We start from the raw sequence: 26791 nt of genomic DNA, 5'->3' as shown, positions 1-26791 counted from the left end.
TTTATTTTGTCTCCTTTTCCTGTAATTCCATTTTGTGAGCTTTTTGGCTCCTGTTAGAAACGGAAGTGCAGAACCATGTTATATTTCACACAGCCATTGGCTGCACACTCCAGCAACCTATTTATAACTGTCCCTAATTGGCCACAGCAGAAGGTAACTTAAGTTACAACATGGCTGCTCCCATTGATTTATAGACAGTAAATATTTACACTTATTTTGTCAATATATATATATATATATTAAAGTAAAATGTCTCTGTAACTTCACATGGTATCTGAAGAAGTTAGTCCTTAAAAGTCAGAGCTGGAAATACAGGGTTATATTGTTATGGAAACACAGCTATAATTCTGTACAAATACTAATTCTGCAAACACACAGTATTAACTGGTTTACAAACCCAAAGATAATGGTTATGTTGAAGAAGCCTATTTGTTTGCAATTACCATACAAGTTGCTGACTCATTATGTCACAGCAAAGAGGTGGAGGAATTTGATTTGAAATATTAGGGCTGTGAGTGCAGCTCTCACATCACTGGCGTCTGCACCTCTCACTGTAGCTTAATATGGCTCCTGCACGAATCTTAATCACAGGATGCAATAGGGGACTCGGGCTGGAATTTGTCCGACAGCTGCTGGAGCTTCCCAACCCTCCAAAGCAAATTTTTGCCACTTGTCGTGATCCAACTTCTCCTCAGAACAAGGTACAGAGCAGATATTTGTGGCTTTACATATTTATAATTAGATGATGCTGATATAAATGCTATAATGTGTTAGATCATTTTAATTTTGCAGTATTGCCTGCCTGTAACTATGCGCTTAACCTCTGCAAAGGTTAGAGCAGCAACATGCTCTTGGGAGCTAACGGAATACATGTGAGTCAATGGCAAGATGCATGTGTGTAGCTATCAATCACAAGCTTGCTCCTGGTAGTAGATTGGTGCTCCTGAGCCAACCTAGGTATGCTTTTCAACAAATGCTACCAAGAGAACAAAGTTAATGTGATACATAGGGGACAATTTACTAAATGGCAGGCGGACATGATTCACTGTAGCGACTCATGTCCGCCCTACATAGCTGAATGTCGACAGCATACGCTGTTGGCATTTAACATTGCACAAGTAGTTCTGGTGAACTGCTTGTGCAATGCTGCCCCCTGCAGATTCGCGGGCAATCGGTCTTAAGAGCGCTGCTTCTTAACTGCTGTTTCCGGCGAGGCTGAAGGCGAAGAACAGGGGCATCAGGGGCCATTCGGCCCTTGATAAATCGGCCCCTAAGAGTAACTTTAAATGTCTCTTAAAATTGCACTCACTGTCTGAATTAATTTTGACTTTCATGCTCCTTTAAAATAAATTAAAAAATCAGTCACTCTTTTCAGGTGCTACGATTTGTGGCATATTAATATTATTTTACACAAAAACATTTTTAAATTAAATTAATTATATTTAAAGAAAGCAACTATCTCCTTATAAAATGTATGTTTATTAAAGTTTTTTTCTGTTTCTCGGTAGCTGAAAACAGCACCCAAAATGGCCCATTTTAAAGATGCAACTATTCAAAAATCCAAACTGTTTTTTTTTTGGTCCCAAGCAGTTTGGATAACGGGTTTTCTACCTGTACAATATGTGTTATTGGATTAACTGTTTTAATTTATCTGACAAGTTAATTTGCTTATATTGCGTCAGACATTTTATTACTAAGCAAAGGATTTTGGTTGTGAGGGTATGTGATGTGACTGCTCTAAGTTACTGTCTGAAGACCACTGCTCTGATATTATTAAAAGTATTAAAATGGCATCAAAAGTATAAACTGCATTTTTGTTTCTATTTACAGAAACTAAATGATTTGGCCGCCTCACATCCCAGTGTTGTGGTGATTAAACTAGGTAAGTGCTTTAATGATTCTTAAGAAAATCTTTAAAGGGACACTGAACCCAATTTTTTTCTTTCGGGATTCAGAAAGAGCATGCAATTTTAAGCAACTTTCTAATTTTCTTCTATTATCAATATTTCGTCATTCTCTTGCTATCTTTATTTGAAAAAGAAGGCATCTAAAGCTTTTTTTTGGTTCAGACTCTGGACAACACTTTTTTTATTGGTGGATGAATTTATCCACCAATCAGCAAGGACAACCCAGGTTGTTCACCAAAAATGGGCCGGCATCTAAACTTGCATTTTTGCATTTCAAATAAAGATACCAAGAGAATGAAGAACATTTGATAATAGGAGTAAATTAGAAAGTTACTTAAAATTTCATGCTCTATCTGAATCACGGAAGGAAATTTTTTTTAGGTTCAGTGTCCCTTTAAGCAAGAGGGTCAACGTTAGATCTGGCTTATAATTACTACCTGTTCTGGGTGATCTATTCGCTAGAGAACAGTTACTTAGTTGCTTAAAGAGCTAAAATAGTAAAAAAATGACATACATGCTCTAATCCATTAGAGCTTGAAATTGTATGACTATCAACAAAGGGGTTAAACACAGAGTAGAAGTGCCATCTGTGTCTTCCAACTAGCACTACTGACTACAACCGCAGGTCCCGAGCAGCACACTATACGGTGTACGGTGAAAAAACAGAAGCCAATCAGCATCATGAGTGTTAAAGGGACAGTCTACACCAGAATTTTTAAAAGATATATAATCCCTTTATTACCCATTTCCCAGTTTTGCATAACCAACACAGTTATATAAATACACTTTTTAACCTCTGTGATTATCTTGTATCTAAGCCTCTGCAAACTGCCCCTTTTTTCAGTTCTTTTGACAGACTTGCAGTCTAGCCAATCAGAGCCTGCTCCCAGATAACTTCTCGTGCACGAGCACAGTGTTATCTATATGAAATACGTGAACTAACACCCTCTAGTGGTGAAAAACTGTTAAAATGCAATCTGAAAGAGGTGGGCTTCAAGGTCTAAGAAATTAGCATATGAACCTCCTAGGTTAAGCTTTCAACTAAGAATACCAAGAGAACAAAGCAAAATTGGTGATAAAAGTAAATTGGAAAATTGTTTAAAATTACATGCTCTATCTGAATCATGAAAGTTTATTTTGGCCTAGACTGTCCCTTTAAGGTAACACTTTATTTTTTCTGGAATCTTGTGGGATTTCACTATACTCTCACAATATTTCATAATGAACTTCCTTAAACTGAGGGAAATAAACTGACTGTGGCCAGATCCCTTGCAAGTCCCAGGACTAGCATACTGATTGGATGCTTAAAGTGCCTTTATAATATTATGTGATTACTGATTATATTTTCATGTACAATATCTCCCTTTTTTAAATAAAGACATCCATGTGAAATTTTCTAGTCAGCTTTTTGTATATATGCTGTATTACCTTTGGGTAATTTGTTCCTTAAAAGGGAAATAAATGACAATTTAAATGTAAAGCATGTGAAATGCTTTTGCTTCTTGCAAAATAGTATTTTTTATTATCAAATTTTACCTGTTTCTTGTGGTCTTATTGATTGAAACGTGCCCCCTTTCTATGACAGCATACTGCTGTAGGCTCAGGAAAGTACTATATGTGAAATATTGTTACAAACATTTCAACAGGCAGTGCTGCCAGGGGCGTAACTACAGTGGTCTTGGAGGTCTCAGTTGTAATGGGCCCACGCATCTAGGGGGCCCAGCTAGCAGCAGTAGCGTTGCTTCAGGGGGCTTGGGCTCCACCTGCATTGTATCTGTCCTCTGTGTGATTCCCCCCTGCAAAAAGGGCTCACTCACAGTGTACAGAAAGTGTATGAATTTTCCTTTACAAATATGTTGGCCCCACAGTGTTGTACAGAAAAATCTGTGAACATATCTGTAAAGGAAGGCTGCACAAGCGCATATTCTCAATAGGTAAGAATAACTAACAGTCTTTCATGCCTCTGTTGATTACAAACAGACAGAAATAGTGAAACAAAGGGCTTGACACTGCCTTTGCCCTGGGGCCCGATGAGGTCTAGTTATGTGCAACTCAGTATAATGTCATAGAAAATAAATTGTGTTTCAACAAAAGATAATAAGAGAAAGAAGTAAATCATACTAATAAATTTAAGTTTTACAAATTTGCCTCTTAAGATATTATAAAATACCAGTAGTCTGTAATTGATACCTGCAATACCTCTTTGTGACTAAGCATAGAGAAGTGGGCACACACTTTTGATTTTATTTCAACTATGTTGCTTTCCTTTATCAATTCTATTTGATAGCTGTATCTCATTTATAAGTACGGTGGAGGTCACACCTATTTGCGTACGTTATTAAAAAAAAATCACTCCCTCAATATAAATATGTGCCCTTGTTATCCTTCTTATACGCTAGTCCGTTCTTGTTAAATCTTGCACAGTGAGGCTACACCCTCCTCGTTGTCTTGGCAAACTTTTCAATAAAGATTATGAGGATTTACCTAATATTAAAAGGACAGTCTACACTTAAATTGTTATTGTTTAAAAAGACTGAGAACAGAGGTAAAAAGTATATTACTATAACTGTGTTGATTATGCAAAACTGGGAAATGGTTAATAAAGGGATTATCTATCTTTTAAAACAATAAATATTCTATTGCAGACTGTCCCTTTAGTAGAAATGAAAAGTACTAAATCTTTGGAAAGAGTATATTGCATTGTTTACATCAGCATATAAACGCTGCTGGTTCCTTCTATGCTAGTTTACTATTAAATGGACTTACATGCATTTTAAAAGGGACGTAAAAGTCAGTAGAACAGCCCCGGCATATTATAACTCACTTTACAATATAAAAAGGTTGTAAGCTGCATTTGCAGCTTCTGATACATTGCAGTGCACGATTGCATGAGTGAGCCAGCAAACACAAATTTAGGAAGCAGTTCCTGCTGCTTTTCATTCTGCCACCTTAGAGGCAGCAGGGATAAATCACCCGAGCTTGCTGATTTGGGGTGATTGACAGCCAGGTCCTTCTCTTACACAAGAGATCTTGTAAAATCTTAAAGGGACACTAAACCCAAAATTTTTCTTTCATGATTTAGATAGAGCATGCAATTGTAAGCAACTTTCTAATTTACTCCTATTTTCAAATTTTCTTCGTTCTCTTGCTATCTTTATTTAAAAAACAGGAATGTGATGCAAAGGAGCCGGCCCATTTTTGGTTGATAACCTGGGTTATGCTTGCTTATTGGTGGGTAAATGTAAGTTTCCAATAAGCAAACACTATCCATGGTGCTGAACCTAAAATGGGCTGGCTGCTAAGATTTACATTCCTGCTTTAAAAATAAAGATAACAAGAGAACAAAGAAAAATTGATAATAGGAGTAAATTAGAAAGTTGCTTAACATTTCATGCTCTATCTGAATCATGAAAGAAAAAAAATTGGGTTCAGTGTCCCTTTAAATTTGACTACTTCTCTGCTTTCAGCTTGAAAAATATTGCATAAAGTATGTTTAAAAGCTGATGACTTTACACACCCACAGCTAATTAGCTGTTGATTGACATGTTAGCAAGTACTGGGTGCATTAGTACATGATTGGCAAGTGCTTTAGGTATATAAGTTTGACAAGCAAATACATGTATGGCACTGGCACATAGAATCATGACTGACAGACATGGTCATGGTGCACACATAGCAAACAGTTCCTGTCTAGTCTCCAAGAACCGTATGAACAAGGTGCTAATTTCTGAGTTACAAAAAGGAAAAGGGAGCATTTTTACCAGTACCACTCTTTGCCGTAGATCTGTAGCTTTATCAATGATTTTATGTACTTTAACATCCCCTGTATGTAAGGTGAAGAATGTCCCCAGCTTGTCAGTAATTTGCAGTGAGAATTGTGTCTTTAAATGGACAGTAAATCCCAAAACATGTTATAATTCACATAAAAGAGCACTATTTAAATATGTTAAAATATTTTTGTTTTGTCTTTCAAACAGAAATGTGTATCTGTATCTGTGTAGAACTAGGCCATAAAAGGAAATGAATTCCTAAAATGTTTATATCAAACATGAAAATTGAAACAACTTTCCAATTTACTTCTACGATCAAATTTGCTTCATCTTGGTATCCTTTGCTGAAGGAGCAGCAATGCACTACTGGGAGCTAGCGGAACACGTGGGGTGAGCCAATAACAAGAGGCATATATGAGTAGTCACTAATCAGCTGCTAGATCTCATTTGTGCATTGCTATTCCTGAGCCTGCTTAGGTATGCTTTCAACAAAAGATACCAAGAGAACAAAGTATATTTTGATAACAGAAGTAAATTGGATAGTTGTTTAAAATTGCAATTTTCTGCCTAAATCATGAACGTTCTTTTTTAGCTTTACTGTCCCTTTAGGGCTGGATACTTATCATAAGCAGTCAAACTGAAATACATTAAAAAAAAAAAACCTCTTTAGATGTAAGGAAAAAAGAATCCCTTTAATTCCCATGATTACCGTTGCAATAACTTTTTGTTTTATTTATATATTTGACACCGTAACAGTTGCATTGTCTTTTATTGTACATTTGTGGATTATGCAATGGTACTGAAATACTATTTAAAGGGACATGAAATTAAAAAATGTATTTCACGATTTAGATACATACAATTTTAAACAACTTACCAATTTACTTCTATTATCTAATTTGCTTCATTCTCTTGGTATCCTTTGTTTAAAAGCATATCTAGATAGGCTCAGGATCTAGCCTATTGGTGGCAGAACTTTTATGCCCATTTTCATTTGCTTACAAATGTGTTCAGCGAGCTCCCAGGACTGCATTGCTTCTTCAATAAAAGATACCAAGAGAATGAAGCAAAATTGATACCAGAAGTAAATTGGAAAGTTGTTTAAAAAATGTATAATCTATCTGAATTATGAAAGAAAAAAATTTGGGTTTCATTTCCCTTTAATTTTTTTTTTTTTGCAAGCAAAACATATCTGGAACTTTGTAACACCATCTTCAAAACTAATTGGGTGGGAGTTCCTTTAGGTCATGATCGTTACTGGAATACTAATTGTTTTGCAGAAGCCACAGATCCAGCAAGTGTAAAAGAAGCCAGTAAAGAAGTAGAAAGTCATCTCCGTGGATCTGGATTGAACGTTGTGATCAATAATGCCGGGATTATGCCTGAGAGCACTCTGGAGTCTGCTGATGCTGAAGACTTCCTGCATGTGTACAACACAAACGTGGTGGGACCATTGTTGGTGGCAAAGGTACGGCAGATATTCTGTGTGTTTGCTGGTAACACAGTGATCCATGCTTAACCCCTTAATGACCACAGCACTTTTCCATTTTCTGTCCGTTTGGGACCAAGGCTATTTTTACATTTTTGCGGTGTTTGTGTTTAGCTGTAATTTTCCTCTTACTCATTTACTGTACCCACACATATTATATACCGTTTTTCTCGCCATTAAATGGACTTTCTAAAGATACCATTATTTTCATCATATCTTATAATTTACTATAAAAAAAATTATAAAATATGAGGAAATATTGAAAAAAAATACACTTTTTCTAACTTTGACCCCCAAAATCTGTTACATATCTACAACCACCAAAAAACACCTATGCTAAATAGTTTCTACATTTTGTCCTGAGTTTAGAAATACCCAATGTTTACATGTTCTTTGCTTTTTTTGCAAGTTATAGGGCAATAAATACAAGTAGCACTTTGCTATTTCCAAACCACTTTTTTTTTCAAAATTAGCGCTAGTTACATTAGAACCCTGATATCTTTCAGGAATCTCTGAATATCCATTGACATGTATATATATTTTTTTAGTAGACAACGCAAAGTATTGATCTAGGCCCATTTTGGTATATTTCATGCCACCATTTCACCGCCAAATGCGATCAAATAAAAAAAATTGTTCACTTTTTCACAAACTTTAGGTTTCTCACTGAAATTATTTACAAACAGCTTGTGCAATTATGGCATAAATGGTTGTAAATTCTTCTCTGGGATCCCCTTTGTTCAGAAATAGCAGACTTATATGGCTTTGGTGTTGCTTTTTGGTAATTAGAATGCCACTAAATGCCACTGCGCACCACACGTGTATTATGCCCAGCAGTGAAGGGGTTAATTAGGGAGCATGTAGGGAGCTTTTTGGGGTAATTTTAGCTTTAGTGTAGTGTAGTAGACAACCCCAAGTATTGATCTAGGCCATTTTGGTATATTTCATGCCACCATTTCACTGCCAAATGCGATCAAATTAAAAAAAAAACGTTAAATTTTTCACAATTTTAGGTTTCTCACTGAAATCATTTACAAACAGCTTGTGCAGTTATGGCACAAATGGTTGTAAATGCTTCTCTGGGATCCCCTTTGTTCAGAAATAGCAGACATATATGGCTTTGGCGTTGCTTTTTGGTATTTAGAAGGCCGCTAAATGCCGCTGCGCATCACACGTGTATTATGGCTAGCAGTGAAGGGGTTAATTAGGTAGCTTGTAGGGAGCTTGCAGGGTTAATATCACATTTAGTGTAGAGCTCAGCCTCCCACCTGAAACATCAGACCCCCTGATCCCTCCCAAACAGCTCTCTTCCCTCCCCCACCCCACAATTGTCCCCGCCATCTTAAGTACTGGCAGAAAGTCTGCCAGTTCTAAAATAAAAGCTATATGTTTTTAAAAAAAAAAAAAAAAAAAAAGCATATTTACATATGCTGCTGTGTACTATCCCCCCTTAGCCCCCAACCTCACTGATCCCCCCCAAACAGCTCTATAACCCTACCACTATAACTTAATCTGCGCCATTTTGGGTACTGGCAGCTGTCTGCCAGTACCCAGTTTAGAAGAAATTTTTTTTTTTTTTAGTTTTTATTAAACTTTTCTGTAGTGTAGCTTCCCCCCCCACACACAAAACCAACCCCCCACAATCTCTTTTTGTGCTTTTGCACAAACAAGATTTGGCCATTTGTTACTAAAAATATTTTCCATAGTGTAGCGGTTCCCACCCGCTCCCGCCCCGTGCACGCGCCCGCCCGCCACCCTCCGTGCACGCGCGCGCGCCCGTGCGCGCCCCCTAACGGCCCGCACCCGATCCCGCCCCCCTTGACATCACAGGGCACACCGATGGCCGCCCACCCGCCTCCCAAGTCGGCTCCCACCCACCAACGATACCAGCCATCGATGTCCGGTGCAGAGAGGGCCACAGAGTGGCTCTCTCTGCATCGGATGGCCGTTTAAGGTTATTGCAGGATGCCTCCATATCGAGGCATCACTGCAATAACCGGAAAGCAGCTGGAAGCGAGCAAGATCGCTTCCAGCTGCTTTCCACACCGAGGACGTGCAGGGTACGTCCTCAGGCGTTAACTGCCTTTTTTTTTTTTGAGGACGTACCCTGCACGTCCTCGGTCATTAAGGGGTTAAAGGGACACTGAACCCAATTTTTTTTCTTTTGTGATTCAGATAGAGCATGAATTTTTAAGCTACTTTCTAATTTACTCCTATTATCAAACTTTCTTTATTCTCTTGGTATCTTTATTTGAAATGCAAGAATCTAAGTTTAGATGCCGGCCCATTTTTGGTGAACAACCTGGGTTGTCCTTGCTGATTGGTGGAAAAAATCCATCCACCAATCAAAAAGTGTTGTCCAGAGTTCTTAACCCAAAAAAGCTTAGATGGCTTTTATTTCAAATAAAGATAGCAAGAGAACGAAGAAAAATTGATAATAGGAGTAAATTAGAAAGTTGCTTAAAATTGCTCTATCTGAATCACAAAATAAAAAAAATTGGGTTCAGTGTCCCTTTAAATGTGAATGTAAATCCACTGGGGTCTATTTCAGTACTGTAGATAAATAAGGAGTCCAGATATCCTTGTTAAGGACAGTCCTAAATTTGGGTAGTGTGTCCCTAATTTTTTTTTTTTTAAATCTTTTGTTGAGGTCAACATACAAAGTGAACACACTCCAAATTACAGAGACTATTCTCCAAAGATACATATTAAAACAGCATATGACATATGCAAGAACATAACCTTACCACATCAATTACTAATGATGTCATCTGTAATAATCTAACACTGTATAATATATTATAACCCCGTGAGAGAAATTATAAAAGCTAAAATATAAAGGAGATGCCTGATGAAAAAAGTGGCCTCTCTTGGACCACCCAAATTAGTGTTGAATATCTAAGGGGTATATACAAATAGGCCATTTTGAACCTGAAAAAAAAATTGAGGGAAGGAGTATCTTGATAATCTCCTTGAGAAAAACAAGACGTGTGCATTCTACGGGCTCAAAGGAAAACAGGGCTGGTCTTCAAATTTTTCCAGGGCTGCTTTTAATTCTCAGTCCGGCCCTGGAGGCAGGTGGGTATGTGTTTGGGGTGGAGCACTTACAGCTACAGCATGTGCTGGTATACAGAGGCAGGTGATGTGTGTTTGGGGTGGATCACTTACAGCTACAGCATGTGCTGGTATACAGAGGCAGGTGATGTGTGTTTGGGGTGGATCACTTACAGCTACAGCATGTGCTAGTATACAGAGGCAGGTGATGTGTGTTTGGGGTGGAGCAATTACAGCTACAGCATGTGCTGGTATACAGAGGCAGGTGGTATGTGTTTGGGGTGGAGCACTTAAAGCTACAGCATGTGCTGGTATACAGAGGCAGGTGATGTGTGTTTAGGGTGGAGCACTTACAGCTACAGCATGTGCTGGTATACAGAGGCAGGTGATATGTGTTTAGGGTGGAGCACTTACAGCTACAGCATGTGTTGTTATACAGAGGCAGATAATATGTATTTGGAGTGGAGCACTTACAGCTACAGCATGTGCTGGTATACAGAGGTAGATGATCAGGGGTCAATTCCTACAAAAAAATGTTGGAACTCACAAAGACTTCCACTCCCTCACAATTAATATTGATATATATATATATATATATATATATATATATATATATATATATATATATATATATATATATAGTACATACACTGTATTTATATGTATGCAATCTATACACTTTGGTTAATGATAGCAAATTAAATCCAATGAAGGGTTAAATGGTTGCCTTTGACCCTGAGAATCCTCCTCTGTCACAGAGCCTCACCCACTTAAGGTGCAATAGTCCTTTTTCTGCTAAGGGGAGCTAAATAACCTCATAGCAAGCCACACATAAATGTAAGCACCATGTGCTACACACAGTGTAGGGTGGTCATACAGCAGGACCACTGACAGGCTTGCATTTAGTGTATTGTAGAAAGTGTTACTGCCCATTGCTAGAGGATCTCACTATCCCTCTAACCAGAGTGTGGTCCAGCTCCTCCCACCATCACCAGCAGTGTTTACTGAAGTGTTTCTGTTCTCTGTCCAGTGGGAACTTAGTTCCTCCTGCAAAAATAGTGCAGGAACTCCATTCCCATGCGTTACCGCTCAACTTGACCCCTGCAGGTGATGTGTGTTTGTGGTGGAGCAGTTACAGCTACAGCCTGTGCTGGTATACAGAGGCAGGTGGTGTGTGTATGGGGTGGAGCACTTACAGCTACAGCATGTGCTGGTATACAGAGGCAGGTGATGTGTGTATGGGGTGGAGCACTTACAGCTACAGCATGTGCTGGTATACAGAGGCAGGTGATGTGTGTATGGGGTGGAGCACTTACAGCTACAGCATGTGCTGGTATACAGAGGCAGGTGGTGTGTGTTTGGGGTGGAACAGTTACAGCTGCAGCCTGTGCTGGTATACAGAGGTAGATGACAACTAATAATAACTGGAACCAATGATGCCACTGAAAGCGTATTTCCCTCATGAAGAACACATGGACCAGTGACAAAACTTAGCTTGTTGTGGTAACTCTAAAAGACAATGGGGTGGATTTATCAAGCCCCGTATCGGCCCCAATGCCTCTGTTTCGGCGTGAGCCTTCTGCTTTTTAACTTGTCCGCCTGCTATGATGCGGCGGACAGCAATCTGCCCGATCGGATACTATCGGGTTGATTAACACCCCCTGCTAGCGGCCGATTGGTCGCGAATCTGCAGGGGGTGGCATTGCACAAGCAGTTCACCAGAACTGCTTGTGCAATGATAAATGCCGACAGCATATGCTGTCGGCATTTATCGATGTCTGGCGGACATGATCGCTACAATGGATCATGTCCGCCAGACTGATGATAAATCGATCCCAATGTACTAAGGTAACTTGTGTTGAGTTTTTAAGATGCATCTGATGAAGAAAGACCTCCTTAGGGAGGTCCTCCTTTATTTTACAATGATTTGTTTTACACTGATCCATCATAAGAACAGTTACAGCATGGACAGCATCATTTTGACTTTACTGTTTCTTTAAATTATACAGCTTGCATGACTAATAGAGCAAAGAAAAATATATGTATGAACTTTTGGGCTATTACATTGGATAATAGTTAGATTCCTCATCTGATTTGTATTGAGGTAACCTCTTTCATATTAAACTCTCATATTTTGGTTAATATATATATATATATATATATTTATATATTTCTTTCATGTAATTGGAAAGAGTCCATGAGCTAGTGACGTATGGGATATACAATCCTACCAGGAGGGGTAAAGTTTCCCAAACCTCAAAATGCCTATAAATACCTCCTTCACCACACCCACAATTCAGTTTTACAAACTTTACCTCCTATGGAGGTAGCAAAGTAGGTTTGTGCTTGATTTTCTACGTTGATATGCACTTCTCAGCATTTAGAAGCCCGATTCCTCTCAGAGTACAGTGAATGTAGGAGGGATGTTAAGGGAGTATCACCTATTGAATTCTATGGTTTTCCTCGCGGGAAAACTTTTTCATAGGTTCTCTGTTATCGGTCGTAGAGATTCATCTCCTACCTCCCTTTTCAGATTGATGATATACTCTCATATTCCATTACCTCTACTGATAACCGTTTCAGTACTGGTTTGGCTATCTGCTATATGTGGATGGGTGTCTTTCGGTATGTTTTCATTACTTAAGACACTCTCAGCTATGGTTTGGCACTTTATGTATTAATATAAAGTTCTAAATATATGTATTGTACTCATTTGCCATGAGTCAGGTTTATGTATATTTCCTTTTGCAGACTATCAGTTTCATATTTGGGAAAAAACATATTTAGGAAAATATTTTTCTTACCTGGGGTATAGTCTTTTTTCAAATTTACTGCTTTTTCATTAAATTTTCGTGATCAAAATTAGGCTAGCGAGGTTGCAAAATGCAGATGTTAAATCTATGTCTTTAGCTATTTTAGCTAGAAGAGCTTTGTGGCTCAAATATTGGAATGGTGACATGGTATCTAAGTCTAGATTACTATCTCTTTCTTTCCAAGGTAATAATTTATTTGGTTCTCAGTTGGATTCTATTATTTCAACTGTCACTGGGGGGAAGGGAGTTTTTTTTGCCTCAGGATAAAAGACCTAAGGGTAAATCTAAAGCTTCTAACAGTTTTCGTTCCTTTCGACAAAATAAGGAACAGAAACCTAATCCTTCCCCCAAAGAATCTGGTTCCAATTAGAAACCTTCTTCAAGGTGGAGTAAATCCAAACCATTTAAAAAACCAAAGCCAGCCCCCAAGTTTGCATGAAGGTGCGGCCCTCATTCCAGCTCAGCTGGTAGGGGGCAGATTAAGATTCTTTCAAGACATTTGGGCAGATTCTGTCCAAAATCAATGGATTCAGAGTATTGTCTCTCATGGGTACTGAATAGGATTTAGAGTAAGACCTCCTGTGAGAAGATTTTTTCTCTCACGCATCCCAGCAAATCCAGTAAAGGCTCAGGCTTTTTTCTGAAGTGTGTTTCAGACCTGGAGCTTTCAGGGATAATCATACCAGTTCCGTTTCAGGAACAGGGTCTGGGGTTTTATTAAAACCTTTTCATTGTCCCAAAGAAAGAAAATTCATTCAGGCCAGTTCTGGATCTAAAAATTTTGAATCATTATGTAAGAGTGCCAACTTTCAAAATGGTGGCTATAAGGACTATTCTGCCTTTTGTTCAGCAAGGGCATTATATGTCCACAATAGACTTATAGGATGCATATCTTCATATTCCGATTCATCCAGACCACTATCAGTTTCTGAGATTCTCTTTTCTAGACAAGCATTACCAATTTGTCGCTCTTCCATTTGGCCTAGCAACAGCTCCAAGAATCTTTTCAAAGGTTCTCGGTGCCCTACTCTCTGTAATCAGAGAATGGGGTTTCCTTATTTGGACGATATCTTGGTACTAGCTCAGTCTTTACATTCTGCAGAATCTCACACAAATCAACTAGTGTTGTTTCTTCAAAGACATGGTTGGAGGATAAATTTACCAAAAAGTTCTTTGATTCCTCAGACAAGGGTCACCTTTTTAGGTTTCCAGATAGATTCAGTGTCCATGCCTCTGTCTCCAACAGACAAGAGACAATTAAAATTGGTTTCAGCTTGTCGGAACCTTCAGTCTCAATCATTCCCTTCAGTAGCTATGTGCATGGAAGTTTTAGGTCTCATGACTGCAGCATTTGACGCGATCCCCTTTGCTCGTTTTCATATGAGACCTCTCCAGTTTTGTATGCTGAACCAATGGTGCAGGGATTATACAAAGATATCACAATTAATATCCTTAAATCCCAATGTTCGACTCTCTCTGGCTTGGTGGTTAGATCTCCATCATATAGTTCAAGGGGCCTCTTTTGTTCGTCCAACCTGGACTGTGATCATAACAGATGCAAGTCTTTCACATTGGGGAGCTGTCTGGGGATCTCTGACAGCACAAGGGGTTTGGAAATCTCAAGAGGCGAGGTTATTACCAATCAATATTTTAGAACTCCGTGCTTTTTTATGCCCGCTGCTATTACGAGTCTTGAAGGTTTAGGGTCAATGCACACTTTTTGGCCTTACCGCAAAACGACTTACGTAAACTTCGTAAAGCCTATTTTCAATGGGACTTCCATAGCGCCGGTATTACGAGTCTGTCCTGGGAGGCCAAAAAGTGAGCGGTACACCCTACCCCGTCAAGAGTCCTAACGCATTTAAAAGTCAGTAGTTAAGAGTTTTATGGTACAACGCCGTAACATAAAACTCATAACTAAAGTTCTAAAAAGTACACTAACACCCATTAACTACCTATTAACCCCTAAACCGAGGCCCTCCCGCATAGCAAACACTATAATAAATGTTTTAACCCCTAATCTGCCGCTCCGGACATTGCTGCAACTATAATAAACATATTAACCCCTAAACCACCGCACTCCCGCCTCACATTAGTTAAATATTATTAACCCCTAATCTGCCGTCCCTAACATCGTCGCCACCTACCTACATTTATTAACCCCTAATCTGCTATCCCCATCACTTTATTAAATTTATTAACCCCTAAACCTAAGTCTAACCCTAACACCCCCTAACTTAAATATAATTTAAATAAATCTAAATAAAACCTACTATTAATAACTAAATTATTCCTATTTAAAACTAAATACTTACCTATAAAATAAACCCTAAGCTAGCTACAATATAACTAATAGTTACATTGTAGCTAGCTTAGGGTTTATTTTTATTTTACAGGCAAGTTTGTATTTATTTTAACTAGGCAGAACAGTTATTAAATAGTTATTAACTATTTAATAACTACCTAGCTAAAATAAATACAAAAGTACCTGTAAAATAAAGCTTAACCTTAGTTACAATAACACCTAACACTACACTATAATTAAATAAATTAACTAAATTAAATACAATTATCTAAATTAAATTAAATTAGCTAAAGTACAAAAAAACAAAACACTAAATTACAGAAAATAATAAACAAATTACAGATATTTAAACTAATTACACCTAATCTAATAGCCCTATCAAAATAAAAAAGCCCCCCCAAAATAAAAAAAAACCCTAGCCTAAACTAAACTACCAATAGCCCTTAAAAGGGCCTTTTGTGGGGCATTGCCCCAAAGTAATCAGCTCTTTTACCTGTAAAAAAAATACAAACAACCCCCCCAACAGTAAAACCCACCACCCACACAACCAACCCCCCAAATAAAATAATATCTAAAAAAAACTAAGCTCCCCATTGCCCTGAAAAGGGCATTTGGATGGGCATTGCCCTTAAAAGGGCAGTTAGCTCTTTTGCGGCCCAAACCCTAATCTAAAAAATAAAACCCACCCAATACACCCTTAAAAAAGCCTAACACTAACCCCCTGAAGATCGACTTACAGTTCTGAAGAACGGACATCCATCCTCAAGGAAGCGGCAGAAGTCTTCATCCAACCGGGCTGAAGTCCTCAACGAAGCCGGGAGAAGTCTTCATCCAAGCCGGGCGAAGTGGTCCTCCAGACGGGCAGAAGTCTTCATCCAGACGGCATCTTCTATCTTCATCCATCCGACGCGGAGAGGCTCCATCTTCAAGACATCCGGCGCGGAGCATCTACTTCAAACGACGGCTTCTTACTGAATGACGGTTCCTTTAAGTGACGTCATCCAAGATGGCGTCCCTTAGATTCCGATTGGCTGATAGAATTCTATCAGCCATTCGGAATTAAGGTAGAAAAAATCTCAGCCAATAGGATTGATCACGCATTCTATTGGCTGATTGGAACAGCCAATAGAATGCGAGCTCAATCCTATTGGCTGATTGTACCTTAATTCCGATTGGCTGATAGATTAGGGTTTGGGCCACAAAAGAGCTAACTGCCCTTTTAAGGGCAATGCTCATACAAAAGCCCTTTTCAGGGCAATGGGGAGCTTAGGTTTTTTTAGATAGTATTTTATTTGGGGGGTTGGTTGTGTGGGTGGTGGGTTTTACTGTTGGGGGGTAGTTTGTATTTTTTTTTTTACAGGTGAAAGAGCTGATTACTTTGGGGCAATGCCCCGCAAAAGGCCCTTTTAAGGGCTATTGGTAGTTTAGGTAGGGGTTTTTTTATTTTGGGGGGGCTTTTTTTTATTTTGATAGGGCTATTAGATTAGTTGTAATTAGTTTAAATATCTGTAATTTGTTTATTATTTTCTGTAATTTAAAAAAAAAAAAGGGTTTTTTTGTACTTTAGCTAATTTAATTTAATTTAGGTAATTGTATTTAATTTAGTTAATTTATTTAATTATAGTGTAGTGTTAGGTGTTATTATAACTTAGGTTAGGTTTTATTTTACAGGTACTTTTGTATTTATTTTAGCTAGGTAGTTATTAAATAGTTAATAACTATTTAATAACTATTGTACCTAGTTAAAATAAATACAAACTTGCCTGTAAAATAAAAATAAACCCTAAGCTAGCTACAATGTAACTATTAGTTATATTGTAGCTAGCTTAGGGTTTATTTCATAGGTAAGTATTTAGTTTTAAATAGGAATAATTTAGTTAATTATAGTAATTTTATTTAGATGTATTTAAATTATATTTAAGTTAGGGGGTGTTAGGGTTAGACTTAGGTTTAAGGGTTAATACATTTAGTATAGTGGCGGCGACGTTGGGGGTGGCAGATTAGGGGTTGATAAGTGTAGGTAGGTTGCGGCGACATTGGGGGCGGCAGATTAGGGGTTAATATATTGTAGGTGGCCGCGATGTTGGGGGCAGCAGATTAGGGGTTCATAACTATAATGTAGGTGACGGCGGTGTCCGGAGTGGCAGATTAGGGGTTAAAAAGTATAATGCAGATTAGGGGTTAATAAGTGTAAGATTAGGGGTGTTTAGACTCTGGGTTCATGTTAGGTGTAGACATACATTTTCTTTCCCCATATGAATCAATGGGGCTGCGTTACTGAGTTTTACGCTGCTTTTTTGCAGGTGTTAGACTTTTTCTCACCCGGCTCTCCCCGTTGATTCCTATGGGGAAATCGTGCACAAGCACGTACAACCAGCTCACGACTGACTTAAGCAGCGCTGGTATTGAAGTGCGGTAAGAAGCAAAATTTTGCTCAATGCTCACTTCTTGCCTTTTAACGCCAGGTTTGTAAAAACCCGTAATACCAGCGCTGCAGGTAAGTGAGCGGTGAGAGAAAACTGCTCGTTAGCACCGAACAGCTCAAAATGAAAAACTCGTAATCTAGCCATAAATTATTTAATAAGAAGTATGGTATGAGTTTAAGGTAAACATTAAAAAACTAAAACATACTAGATTAGTATATTGAACCACATAAAAACAGTACATCAAATTACGATCATAATTCATATATAAATTAAAAACAAAGTGGAAGGTCCAAAAAAAGGGTTTTAATTACTTTCCGAAAACAGTTCAAATCATGTAAGGCAGATCCAAGTTTTTCCTGCAGTGATACAAGAAACGACAAGAAATTCTTGTCAAAGTATGGAAAAGTAATAACTTTAAGGTGTTTACATCTACTTACACCGTAAAGTTTAAATTTGTGTCCCGCTGACTCCTATTCAGCTTGTCTTAACCCTTGATTGTATGCAGCTCTGACCAGACTACGGATCCTTCCGGTGGTCAGATTGGTGCAGGATTCTTGATTGTACTATGGATCCTTTCTGCAGTTGATATTATGGAAACAAATTTAGCGTTGTGTCTTCGGCTCTAAAGAGCTACGGATTCCTTGCAGGTTCAGATACAGATTGCAGCAGAGTAACGCGTTTCGGCTTCAAGTCTTTGTCAAACTCTGCTAGACTGGGATTTTCTGCAGCTATAAATACCCCAGCATCAGCTGCACAGTGACTTAGTTCACTTTAGGTTATATTTGTATTATTTGCCTGATTTTGGGTAGTATTGAGGAGAAATACTCTTATTTGTGGTTTTATATAGGTATTTAACCCCTTAATGACAGAGGACGTACCAGGTACGTCATAGGAAAATCTCCCCTTAATGACAATTGACGTACCTGGTACGTCCTCTGTTGTTTGAAGTGCTGGAAGCGATCTTGATCGCTTCCAGCAGCTTACAAGGTATTGTAGTGATGCCTCAACATTGAGCCATCACTGCAATCCCATATTTTACCCACCGATGCAGAGAGGGCCACTCTGTGGCCCTCTCTGCATCGGCAATTGCGGCTAATACATTTGTTGGTGGGTGGGAGCAAATCCCTTCTAATTGCGTTTCCTTTTTTTTTTCTCACTTACTTCTAGCCCGATCGGCTCAAAAGTAGTACTCTCGGCGGTGGCGGCAGCGGCGGGGGCGGGGGTGCGGGGGGGTGGGGATTTGCACTAGTGGATTTATCCTACAATGTGACATGATGGTGTCGAGGTAAACATAAGGGGGTTGAATGATAGCTCCACAAAATGACTTTTATGCGCACCGTGCAAATTTACTTAACCAGTGCTCTATTGGATGATGAATTATTAACCAGCTATCCAGATCCTCCCATTTATTCGGCTGTTAGCGTCAGCTTTATTCCGCACATGTACATTGCAATCAGTTTGGTCACACCTACAAGAACACAATTTAATAAGGCAATCAATCAACACGTTAACAACCAGGGACTGGATGTATGGAGGAGAATTTGGCTGGATGTTAACATGTCCCCTAGGTTTTAAAGATGCAGTTGTAGGAAGGGATCTCCATTGTCACGTAAGGGATCTGGGAGGGGGAGGGATGTAGGTTATTGAGGGGGGCCAGCTACACTACAGAAAACTAATGTTTTAAATAAAAAACTAAAAAAAAACTATTTTTGGGGGCAAATTGGGTACTGGCAGACAGCTGCCAGTACCCAAGATGGCGGCAAATAGGTAGGGGGGAGGGTTAGAGAGATGTATGGGGGGGATCAGGGAGGTTGTAAGGTAAGGGGGATCCATCACTGCAGACTGTATGAAGAAAATAATAAAAAAATAAAAAAAATGCTTTTTATTTCAGTACTGGCAGACTTTCTGCCAGTACTTAAGATGGCGGGGACAATTGTGGGGTGGGGGAGGGAAGAGAGCTGTGTGAGGGGGGTCAGGGGGGATCAGGGGGTGGGATGTGTCATATGGGAGGCTGATCTCTACACTAAAGCTAAAAATTAACCCTACAAGCTACCTAATTAACCCCTTAACTGCTGGGCATATTACAAGTGTGGTGCGCAGCAGCATTTAACGGCCTTATTATTACCAAAAAGCAACGCCAAAGCCATATATGTCTGCTATTTCTGAACAAAGGGAATCCTAGAGAAGCATTTGCAACCATTTGTGCCATAATTGCACAAGCTGTTTGTAAATAATTTCAGTGAGAAACCTAAAATTGTGAAAAATTTAAGTTTTTTTTTATTTGATCGTATTTGGCGGGGAAATGGTGGCATGAAATATACTAAAATGGGCCTAGATCAATAATTTGGGTTGTCTACTACACTACAATAAAGCTAAAATTAAACCTAAAAGCTCCCTACAAGCTCCCTAATTAACCCCTTCACTGCTGGGCATAATACACGCGTGGTGTGCAGTGGCATTTAGCAGCCTTCTAATTACAAAAAAGCAACGCCAAAGCCATATATGTCTGCTATTTCTGAACAAAGGGGATCCCAGAGAAGTATTTAACACCATTTATACCATAATTGCACAAGATGTTTGTAAATAAATTCAGCGAGAAACCTAAAGTTTGTGGAAAAATTTGTGAAAAAGTCAACAATTTTTTTTATTTGATTGCATTTGGCGGTGAAATGGTGGCATGAAATATACCAAAATGGGCCTAGATCAATACTTTGGGATGTCTACTAAAAAAAAATATATACATGTCAAGGGATATTCAGGGATTCCTGACAGATATCAGGGTTCCAATGTAACTAGCGCTAATTTTGAAAAAAGGTGGTTTGGAAATAGCAAAGTGCTACTTGTACTTATTGCCCTATAACTTGCAAAAAAAGCAAAAAACATGTAAACATTGGGTATTTCTAAACTCAGGACAAAATTTAGAAACTATTTAGAATGGGTGTTTTTTGGTGGTTGTAGATGTGTAACAGATTTTAGGGGTCAAAGTTAGAAAAAGTGTGTTTTTTTCAATTGTTTCCTCATATTTTATATTTTTTTTATAGTAAATTATAAGATATGATGAAAATAATGGTATCTTTAGAAAGTCCATTTAATGGCGAGAAAAACGGTATATAATATGTGTGGGTACAGTAAATGAGTAAGAGGAAAATTACAGCTAAACACAAACACTGCAGAAATGTAAAAATAGCCATTGTCATTAAGGGTAAGAAAATTGAAAAATGGTCCGGTCATTAAGGGGTTAACTGAGCGTCTGTCACTAACCCCTAAACTGAAATATGTTTATATTCAAAGATGTAATTCATCTATGTGCTTTTAAATTGTGACCGTACTATACCTTTAAGAACAGTAGATGGCAGCAGTGTTTTCTGTCATGTTCTGCTTCATAAGTGTGCATGCTATCATCTCTTCAATAAAGAATACCATGAGAAGTTGGTAAACTTGATAATAGAAATAAATTGAAAACTTTTTTTAAAACTGCATGCTCTGTCTCAATCACAAAAGACAAATGTTTGGTTTCATGTCCCTTTAAATAAGTGCAAGTTATTGATTTCTAACCAGCTGTAACACTTACAATACAGGCACTGCTACCTTTTCTGAAAAAGGCTGCCGAAGAAAATCCAAAGGGACCTTTGAGTTCCAATAAAGCTGCATTGATCAATATGTCTACACTTCTTGGATCTATCGAGAAGACGCCAGAAACTTTTTTTTATTACCCAGTATTGTCCTACCGCTGCAGCAAGGTGAGTGGCGCTTGTCATAAAATTGTTTCTTTATATTAAAAGGGACATTAAACACTTTGAGATGATAATATACAATGATAAACTGTAAATATAAAAAGAAGTCTGCAATATACTTTCATTATTTATTTTGTCCCCTTTTCCTGTAATTCGTGCTGAAATTGTGAGCTTTTCAGTTCCAGTTTGAAATGGAAGTGCAGAACACTGTTATATTACACACAGCCATTGGCTGCACACTCTAGTGACCTATTTATAGCTGTCCCTAATTGGCCAAAGCAGAGAACGTAACCTAAATTACAACATGGCAGCTCCTATTGCTTTATAGACACTAAAACTTTACACTTATATTATCAATATTTAAACAGCTAATAAAACTTTTAAAAAATACATCTACCTGTTATTCTCAGACTGATCTTTTCTTTGAATGCATAATTCTATCTAGCATTTACTTATTGTTTAATGTCCCTTTAAACATTGTGTAGATTCAAGCCACTTGTTATTTTGTGCAGGCTGCCCTCAATATGATGACTCACTGTCAGTCACTTGGGTATAAGAAGGACGGCATCCTCTGCACTGCCTTTCATCCCGGATGGGTCCAGACAGATCTTGGAGGGGCAAATGTAAGTATATGGGAAAGATGAGCATTAGGAATTAACTCTTTATGTCTTATATGGAGCAAATGACAACATTACTATACTTACATTTCTAGATAACTTGTTTGTCACTATTATTTGTGTGCACAAAGATCCCTTACTGACAAATTACTCGGATTGGGATAACGCACATTATAACTTTGAATAATTTATCAAATCTATCCCTTCAAACCATATGGAAGTTATCTATAAGATCTGTATTTTCTTCCTTTTTTCAAAATAAAATTAAAGGGACATGAAAGTTAAAAAAAAAAAACTTTTCATGGTTCTGATAGATCATACAATTTAAGAGACTTTTCAATTTACTTGTGTAAGAGTCATTGTCATTGGCTCACCAGATGTGTTCAGTCAAGTTCTGATGTGTAGCCGACTTTACTTATGTATTTAACCTCTTTGCAGGGGCCAAACACATACCTATATGCGCACAATATGCAATAATAAAATGCTCTAACACATTAGATCATTTACTTTTTTGTCCCTTTAAATAAAGTAAGCTGCATAATCAACAGACACATAATAAAAAGACAATGCAAAAACACTTACTTTGAATTTCATTGAGCAGCAGATTATTTTCTGACAAACTTGTCTCTTTTCATTTTCCTGCTTCCTGTATCATGTGACAGCCTTTAGCCAAAAACTGACTCATCTATGTATATGAGCTGTGCACTCTTGCACAAGCTAAGTAAGAGCTGGTACCAGGGCCGGCCCTAGCCATTGCGGGGCCCAAGGCAGGATGACAAAATGGAGCCCCCTTTCACTCCACCTCCAACCCGCCCCATCTCCGCCTCCAAACCCCGACCCCAGTTATTAAAATGAAAAAAATGGGAGAAAAATCATTTAAGGTAATGCACAACATTTTATACAAAAAAACAACAACATACAAATCCGCTAATGTGGAGCACTATAACTTTGTATATATTGCAATATACCATTTGTACTATTGGAACAACTGTTTATGTATATAATGAAGAATTATGCTGACAATTAGGGACAGTTGAGTTATCTTATGATAACAAGAACATTACAGAGACGCCAGGGCCGGCCTTAGCAAGTGCAGGTCCTTAGGCAGAATGACAGCGCAGTGGCCTCTACCCAGAACACAGATAATACACACGCAGAGATAAATATATATACACATACAGCCACACTCAGACACATACACAGGTACACATATATATACATACACAGGTGTACACACAGCCCATGCACACACCCCCCCCCCCCACACACACACACAGACAGCCCACTCACAGATATACAGTCACACAGATACGCCCACACACACACAGAGTACACACACACTACACCCACACTCAGTATACATTTTTCAGTAATGAGACAGAAGGAGAGAAAAGAGACAGAGGAAAGATTGAGGGGGCAGATATGAGCAAGGGAGATAGAGAAGGGGCAATAAAGTGAAAAAAGAGTGGATAGAGGAGGGGGGGGGGGTGATGGGAAGGAAAGAACCGAGAGCAAAAGAGAAGGTGAGAGAGGAGCAGGAAGTGGAGGGATAATGGAAGGATAGAGTGAAGATAGAGATGAGAGTATGATAGACAGGGTGAGAGTGGGAAAGTAGAAAAGAAACAGAGTAAAGATTGAGAGAAGAGGAAGATTCAGAGAAGGGGTAGACAGAGAGAGAAGGTAGAGAAAGGAGAATGGAAAGTGGGGGACAGAGAAGAGAGTAAAGAGAGAGTCAGAGAATGGACTGGAAAGCACATTTTATTCAGTATAAAGTTACTAGCAGACCATCAGTTCATCACATCTAGGAGCAAAATGGTTAATAAAAAGGCTGTGAGCTGCAGGGAGAAGGGTTGAGGCCTCTTTCCCTGTAGAGCAATACACATCAAGGAGGCTTGAGTCCTTTAAAAATAAACAGGAGACATAAGTAAAAGCTACTTCTGTCTTCCCTTGGTTCCCGGACTGTCTCCTGCCTGAACATTCATCATGACCTGTGTGCAGTGTACTGGCTCGAGCAGAGGATCAGGATGTCAGCATGACTGCACCGCGCATGGGCAGGGAGAAGAGGGGGCCGTGGGGGTGAACTTCCATGATGATTTGTGCTGTGTGTCATTAGCACTGCATGTGGGAAAAAAAGGTGGGGGAGCTCCAATGCTTCATATTCTCACCACCGACTGTACCTCTCAGCCTGAGTCTCCGCCCATTACCACCACCCTTAATGCAAAGAGCTGATTGATTGGAGAATTATAGTATAATTCTCCAATAAATCAGATTGTTGCATCTTGCAGCTACAACTGCCTCCTGTCCTGCGTTCTTGGGCTGAGTTCCCAGGGTGGGGGGGAATAGCGCAAAAAAAAAAAAAAAAGTAAAAAAAAATGGCAGAGTTTTAATAAAAAAAAATAATAAAAAATAAATAAAAATTTTGCAACGTTAGTTGGCACCAGCGCGGGGCTCTCTAAACGCGGGGCCCTAGCCAGCCGCCTTGCTTGCCTTGCCCTAAGCCTGGCCCTGGCTGGTACCTCAGAGAGTGTGCGTATATACCTTGTGCACTCCTCCAAGAATGATCAGCTGTCCTTTCCAATTGTTTATTTGCACTAGCTCTTTTACAAAGGCTTCTGACGGACTTCAGCAACTAAAAAAGTGACTTTTTGAGGTGTATAAGGTGTGATAAATCTGCGGCAATCAATGTTATCATATAGTGCTATATGTAGATATGCTCTATAACACTGGTTTTCTAACCTGTCCTCAGGCCTCCCTAACAGGCCAGATTTTGAGGTTCTAGAGCACAGGTGAAATAACCAGCTGATTCGTAAACATAGTTAGTTTTCCTGCTCTCTTTCAAGGTAATCTTTCAAATCTGGCCTGTTAGGGAGACCTGAGGAGAGGTTTAAAAACCAATGTTCTAGAACAAAGAATGCCTAGCGAATGAAGCAAATTCTGGTTAATTTAAAAATGTCCCACAATTGCCTCCAAATTTAAAAGGATACTGAACCCAAATTGTTTATTTCATGATTCAGACAGAGCATGCAATTTTAAGCAACTTTCTAAATTACTCCTATTATCAATTCTTCTTTATTCTCTTGGTATCTTTATTTTAAAAAGCAGGAATGTAAGATTACGAGCCAGCCCATCTTTGGTTCAGCACCTGTGTAGCACTTGCTGATTGGTGACTTAATGTAACCTCCAATCAACAAGCGCTATCTAAAATGAACCAAGAGAATGAAGAAAATTGATAATAGGAGTAAATTAGAAAGTTGCTTAAAATTGCATGCTCTTTCTGAATCACGAAAGAAAAAAATTGGGTTCAGTGTCCCTTTAATTATCTCGCTCCCGCAAATGGGCAAATTTTCCAGTTTGCGGGAGTGCGATAATTTAGCGCTCCACTTGTAATCTAGCCCTAAGGTTTTAAATCACTCTCACATCATTTCCCGCTTTTACTACTGCAACTCCATCCTCTTTGGTCTCCCTAGCAGTGTCTATCTCCTTTACAATCCATAATGAATGCCTCTGGCAGGCTGATCTTCCTTACACGTCGCTCTTCTCTGCCAATCCCTTCCTCTAGCCTCCAGAATAAAACACAAAATCCTGACTCTGACATTTAAGGCCCTCAATAACACTGCTCCCCCCTATATTTCAGACCTTGTCTCCAGATACTCTCCCTCCCATTCCCTTCGCTCTGCTCATGACCTCCTTCTCTCCTCCTCTCTTTACCTCCTCACATTCCCGTCTACTGGACTTCTCCAGACTGGACCCTATTTTGTGGAACTCTCTGCCTTGCTCCACAAGACTATCCCCGGGATTTCATAGTTGCAAGCATTGCTTAAAGACTCTACTGTTCAGGGATGCATACAATATAGGATAACCTTCTCTTACCTCAGTTCCTCTTCTCCCTTTGTCATCCCCTTGAACCCCCATAGCATGTAAGCCGATGAGCCCAGCTGTTTTGTAGATCACATTCATGAGAGGTGATTTACAACAGTGCAACTGGTGAGATAACTGATAATAATACTAATATTGCAAAGAATGCTTTTTCTATCATGATTGTTGAGGCAAAACTGATAATCCACATTAAAAGTGCAAATGATTACAGAGGTGAGGGGAGTAAACAAAAGCTCACTGAAAATTAGCTAAACGTATTAACCCAATCCTTGCTGGGAGAAAGTGAAACAAGCACAATTTTCTGATGTATTTTACAGCGGAAGGAAACAAAATAAATAATGAATGTATATTGCAATAATGTTTGACTTTCATAAAATGAAACATTGCGCGTTGAAATGTTGAGTTTAATGTCCTTTAACTAGTTCACGTTTACTAATTGTTACATTCTAGCCAACTGATTATGTATATTGATTTTGTAGGCCCCCCTCACAGCTGATCAGAGTGTGAAAGGAATGATCAAAGTGTTGAGCTGCCTCTCAGAGAAACACAATGGACTTCTGCTGGACTGGGAAGGAAATGTTGTGCCATGGTGATTAGATGAATACATAAGCACAAAGTCAGGAAGGTGGCACCTACACTGTATATGATGGATCATTTCTGCCGGGCACATCTGAGGAGCTGCACATGACTGGGCTAGGGATATATTTTTTGCTAAAGCCATATATTTGTTACTAAAATATAACTTTTTGTGATGCTAATACAATTGTGTGCCTGTGTTTGTCAGAGTATATATATGACAG

General features: G+C 38.8%; 1 protein-coding gene across 1 annotated transcript; it reads left to right on the top strand.

The window, feature by feature from the left end:
• The first annotated feature begins 507 nt into the window (after nt 1-507).
• On the top strand, nt 508-26754 carry LOC128646081 (C-factor-like). Its single transcript, XM_053699521.1, has 6 exons — nt 508-701; nt 1831-1882; nt 6958-7145; nt 21343-21504; nt 22011-22121; nt 26471-26754. Exons 1-6 carry the CDS (start codon nt 564-566, stop codon nt 26582-26584), a joined length of 765 nt encoding a protein of 254 aa, XP_053555496.1. The 5' UTR covers nt 508-563; the 3' UTR covers nt 26585-26754.
• The last annotated feature ends 37 nt before the right edge of the window (nt 26755-26791 follow it).

Source organism: Bombina bombina, chromosome 1 (assembly GCF_027579735.1).
Source record: "Bombina bombina isolate aBomBom1 chromosome 1, aBomBom1.pri, whole genome shotgun sequence".
Lineage (NCBI taxonomy): Eukaryota > Metazoa > Chordata > Amphibia > Anura > Bombinatoridae > Bombina > Bombina bombina.
This window is presented reverse-complemented; position numbering and strand designations above follow the sequence as displayed.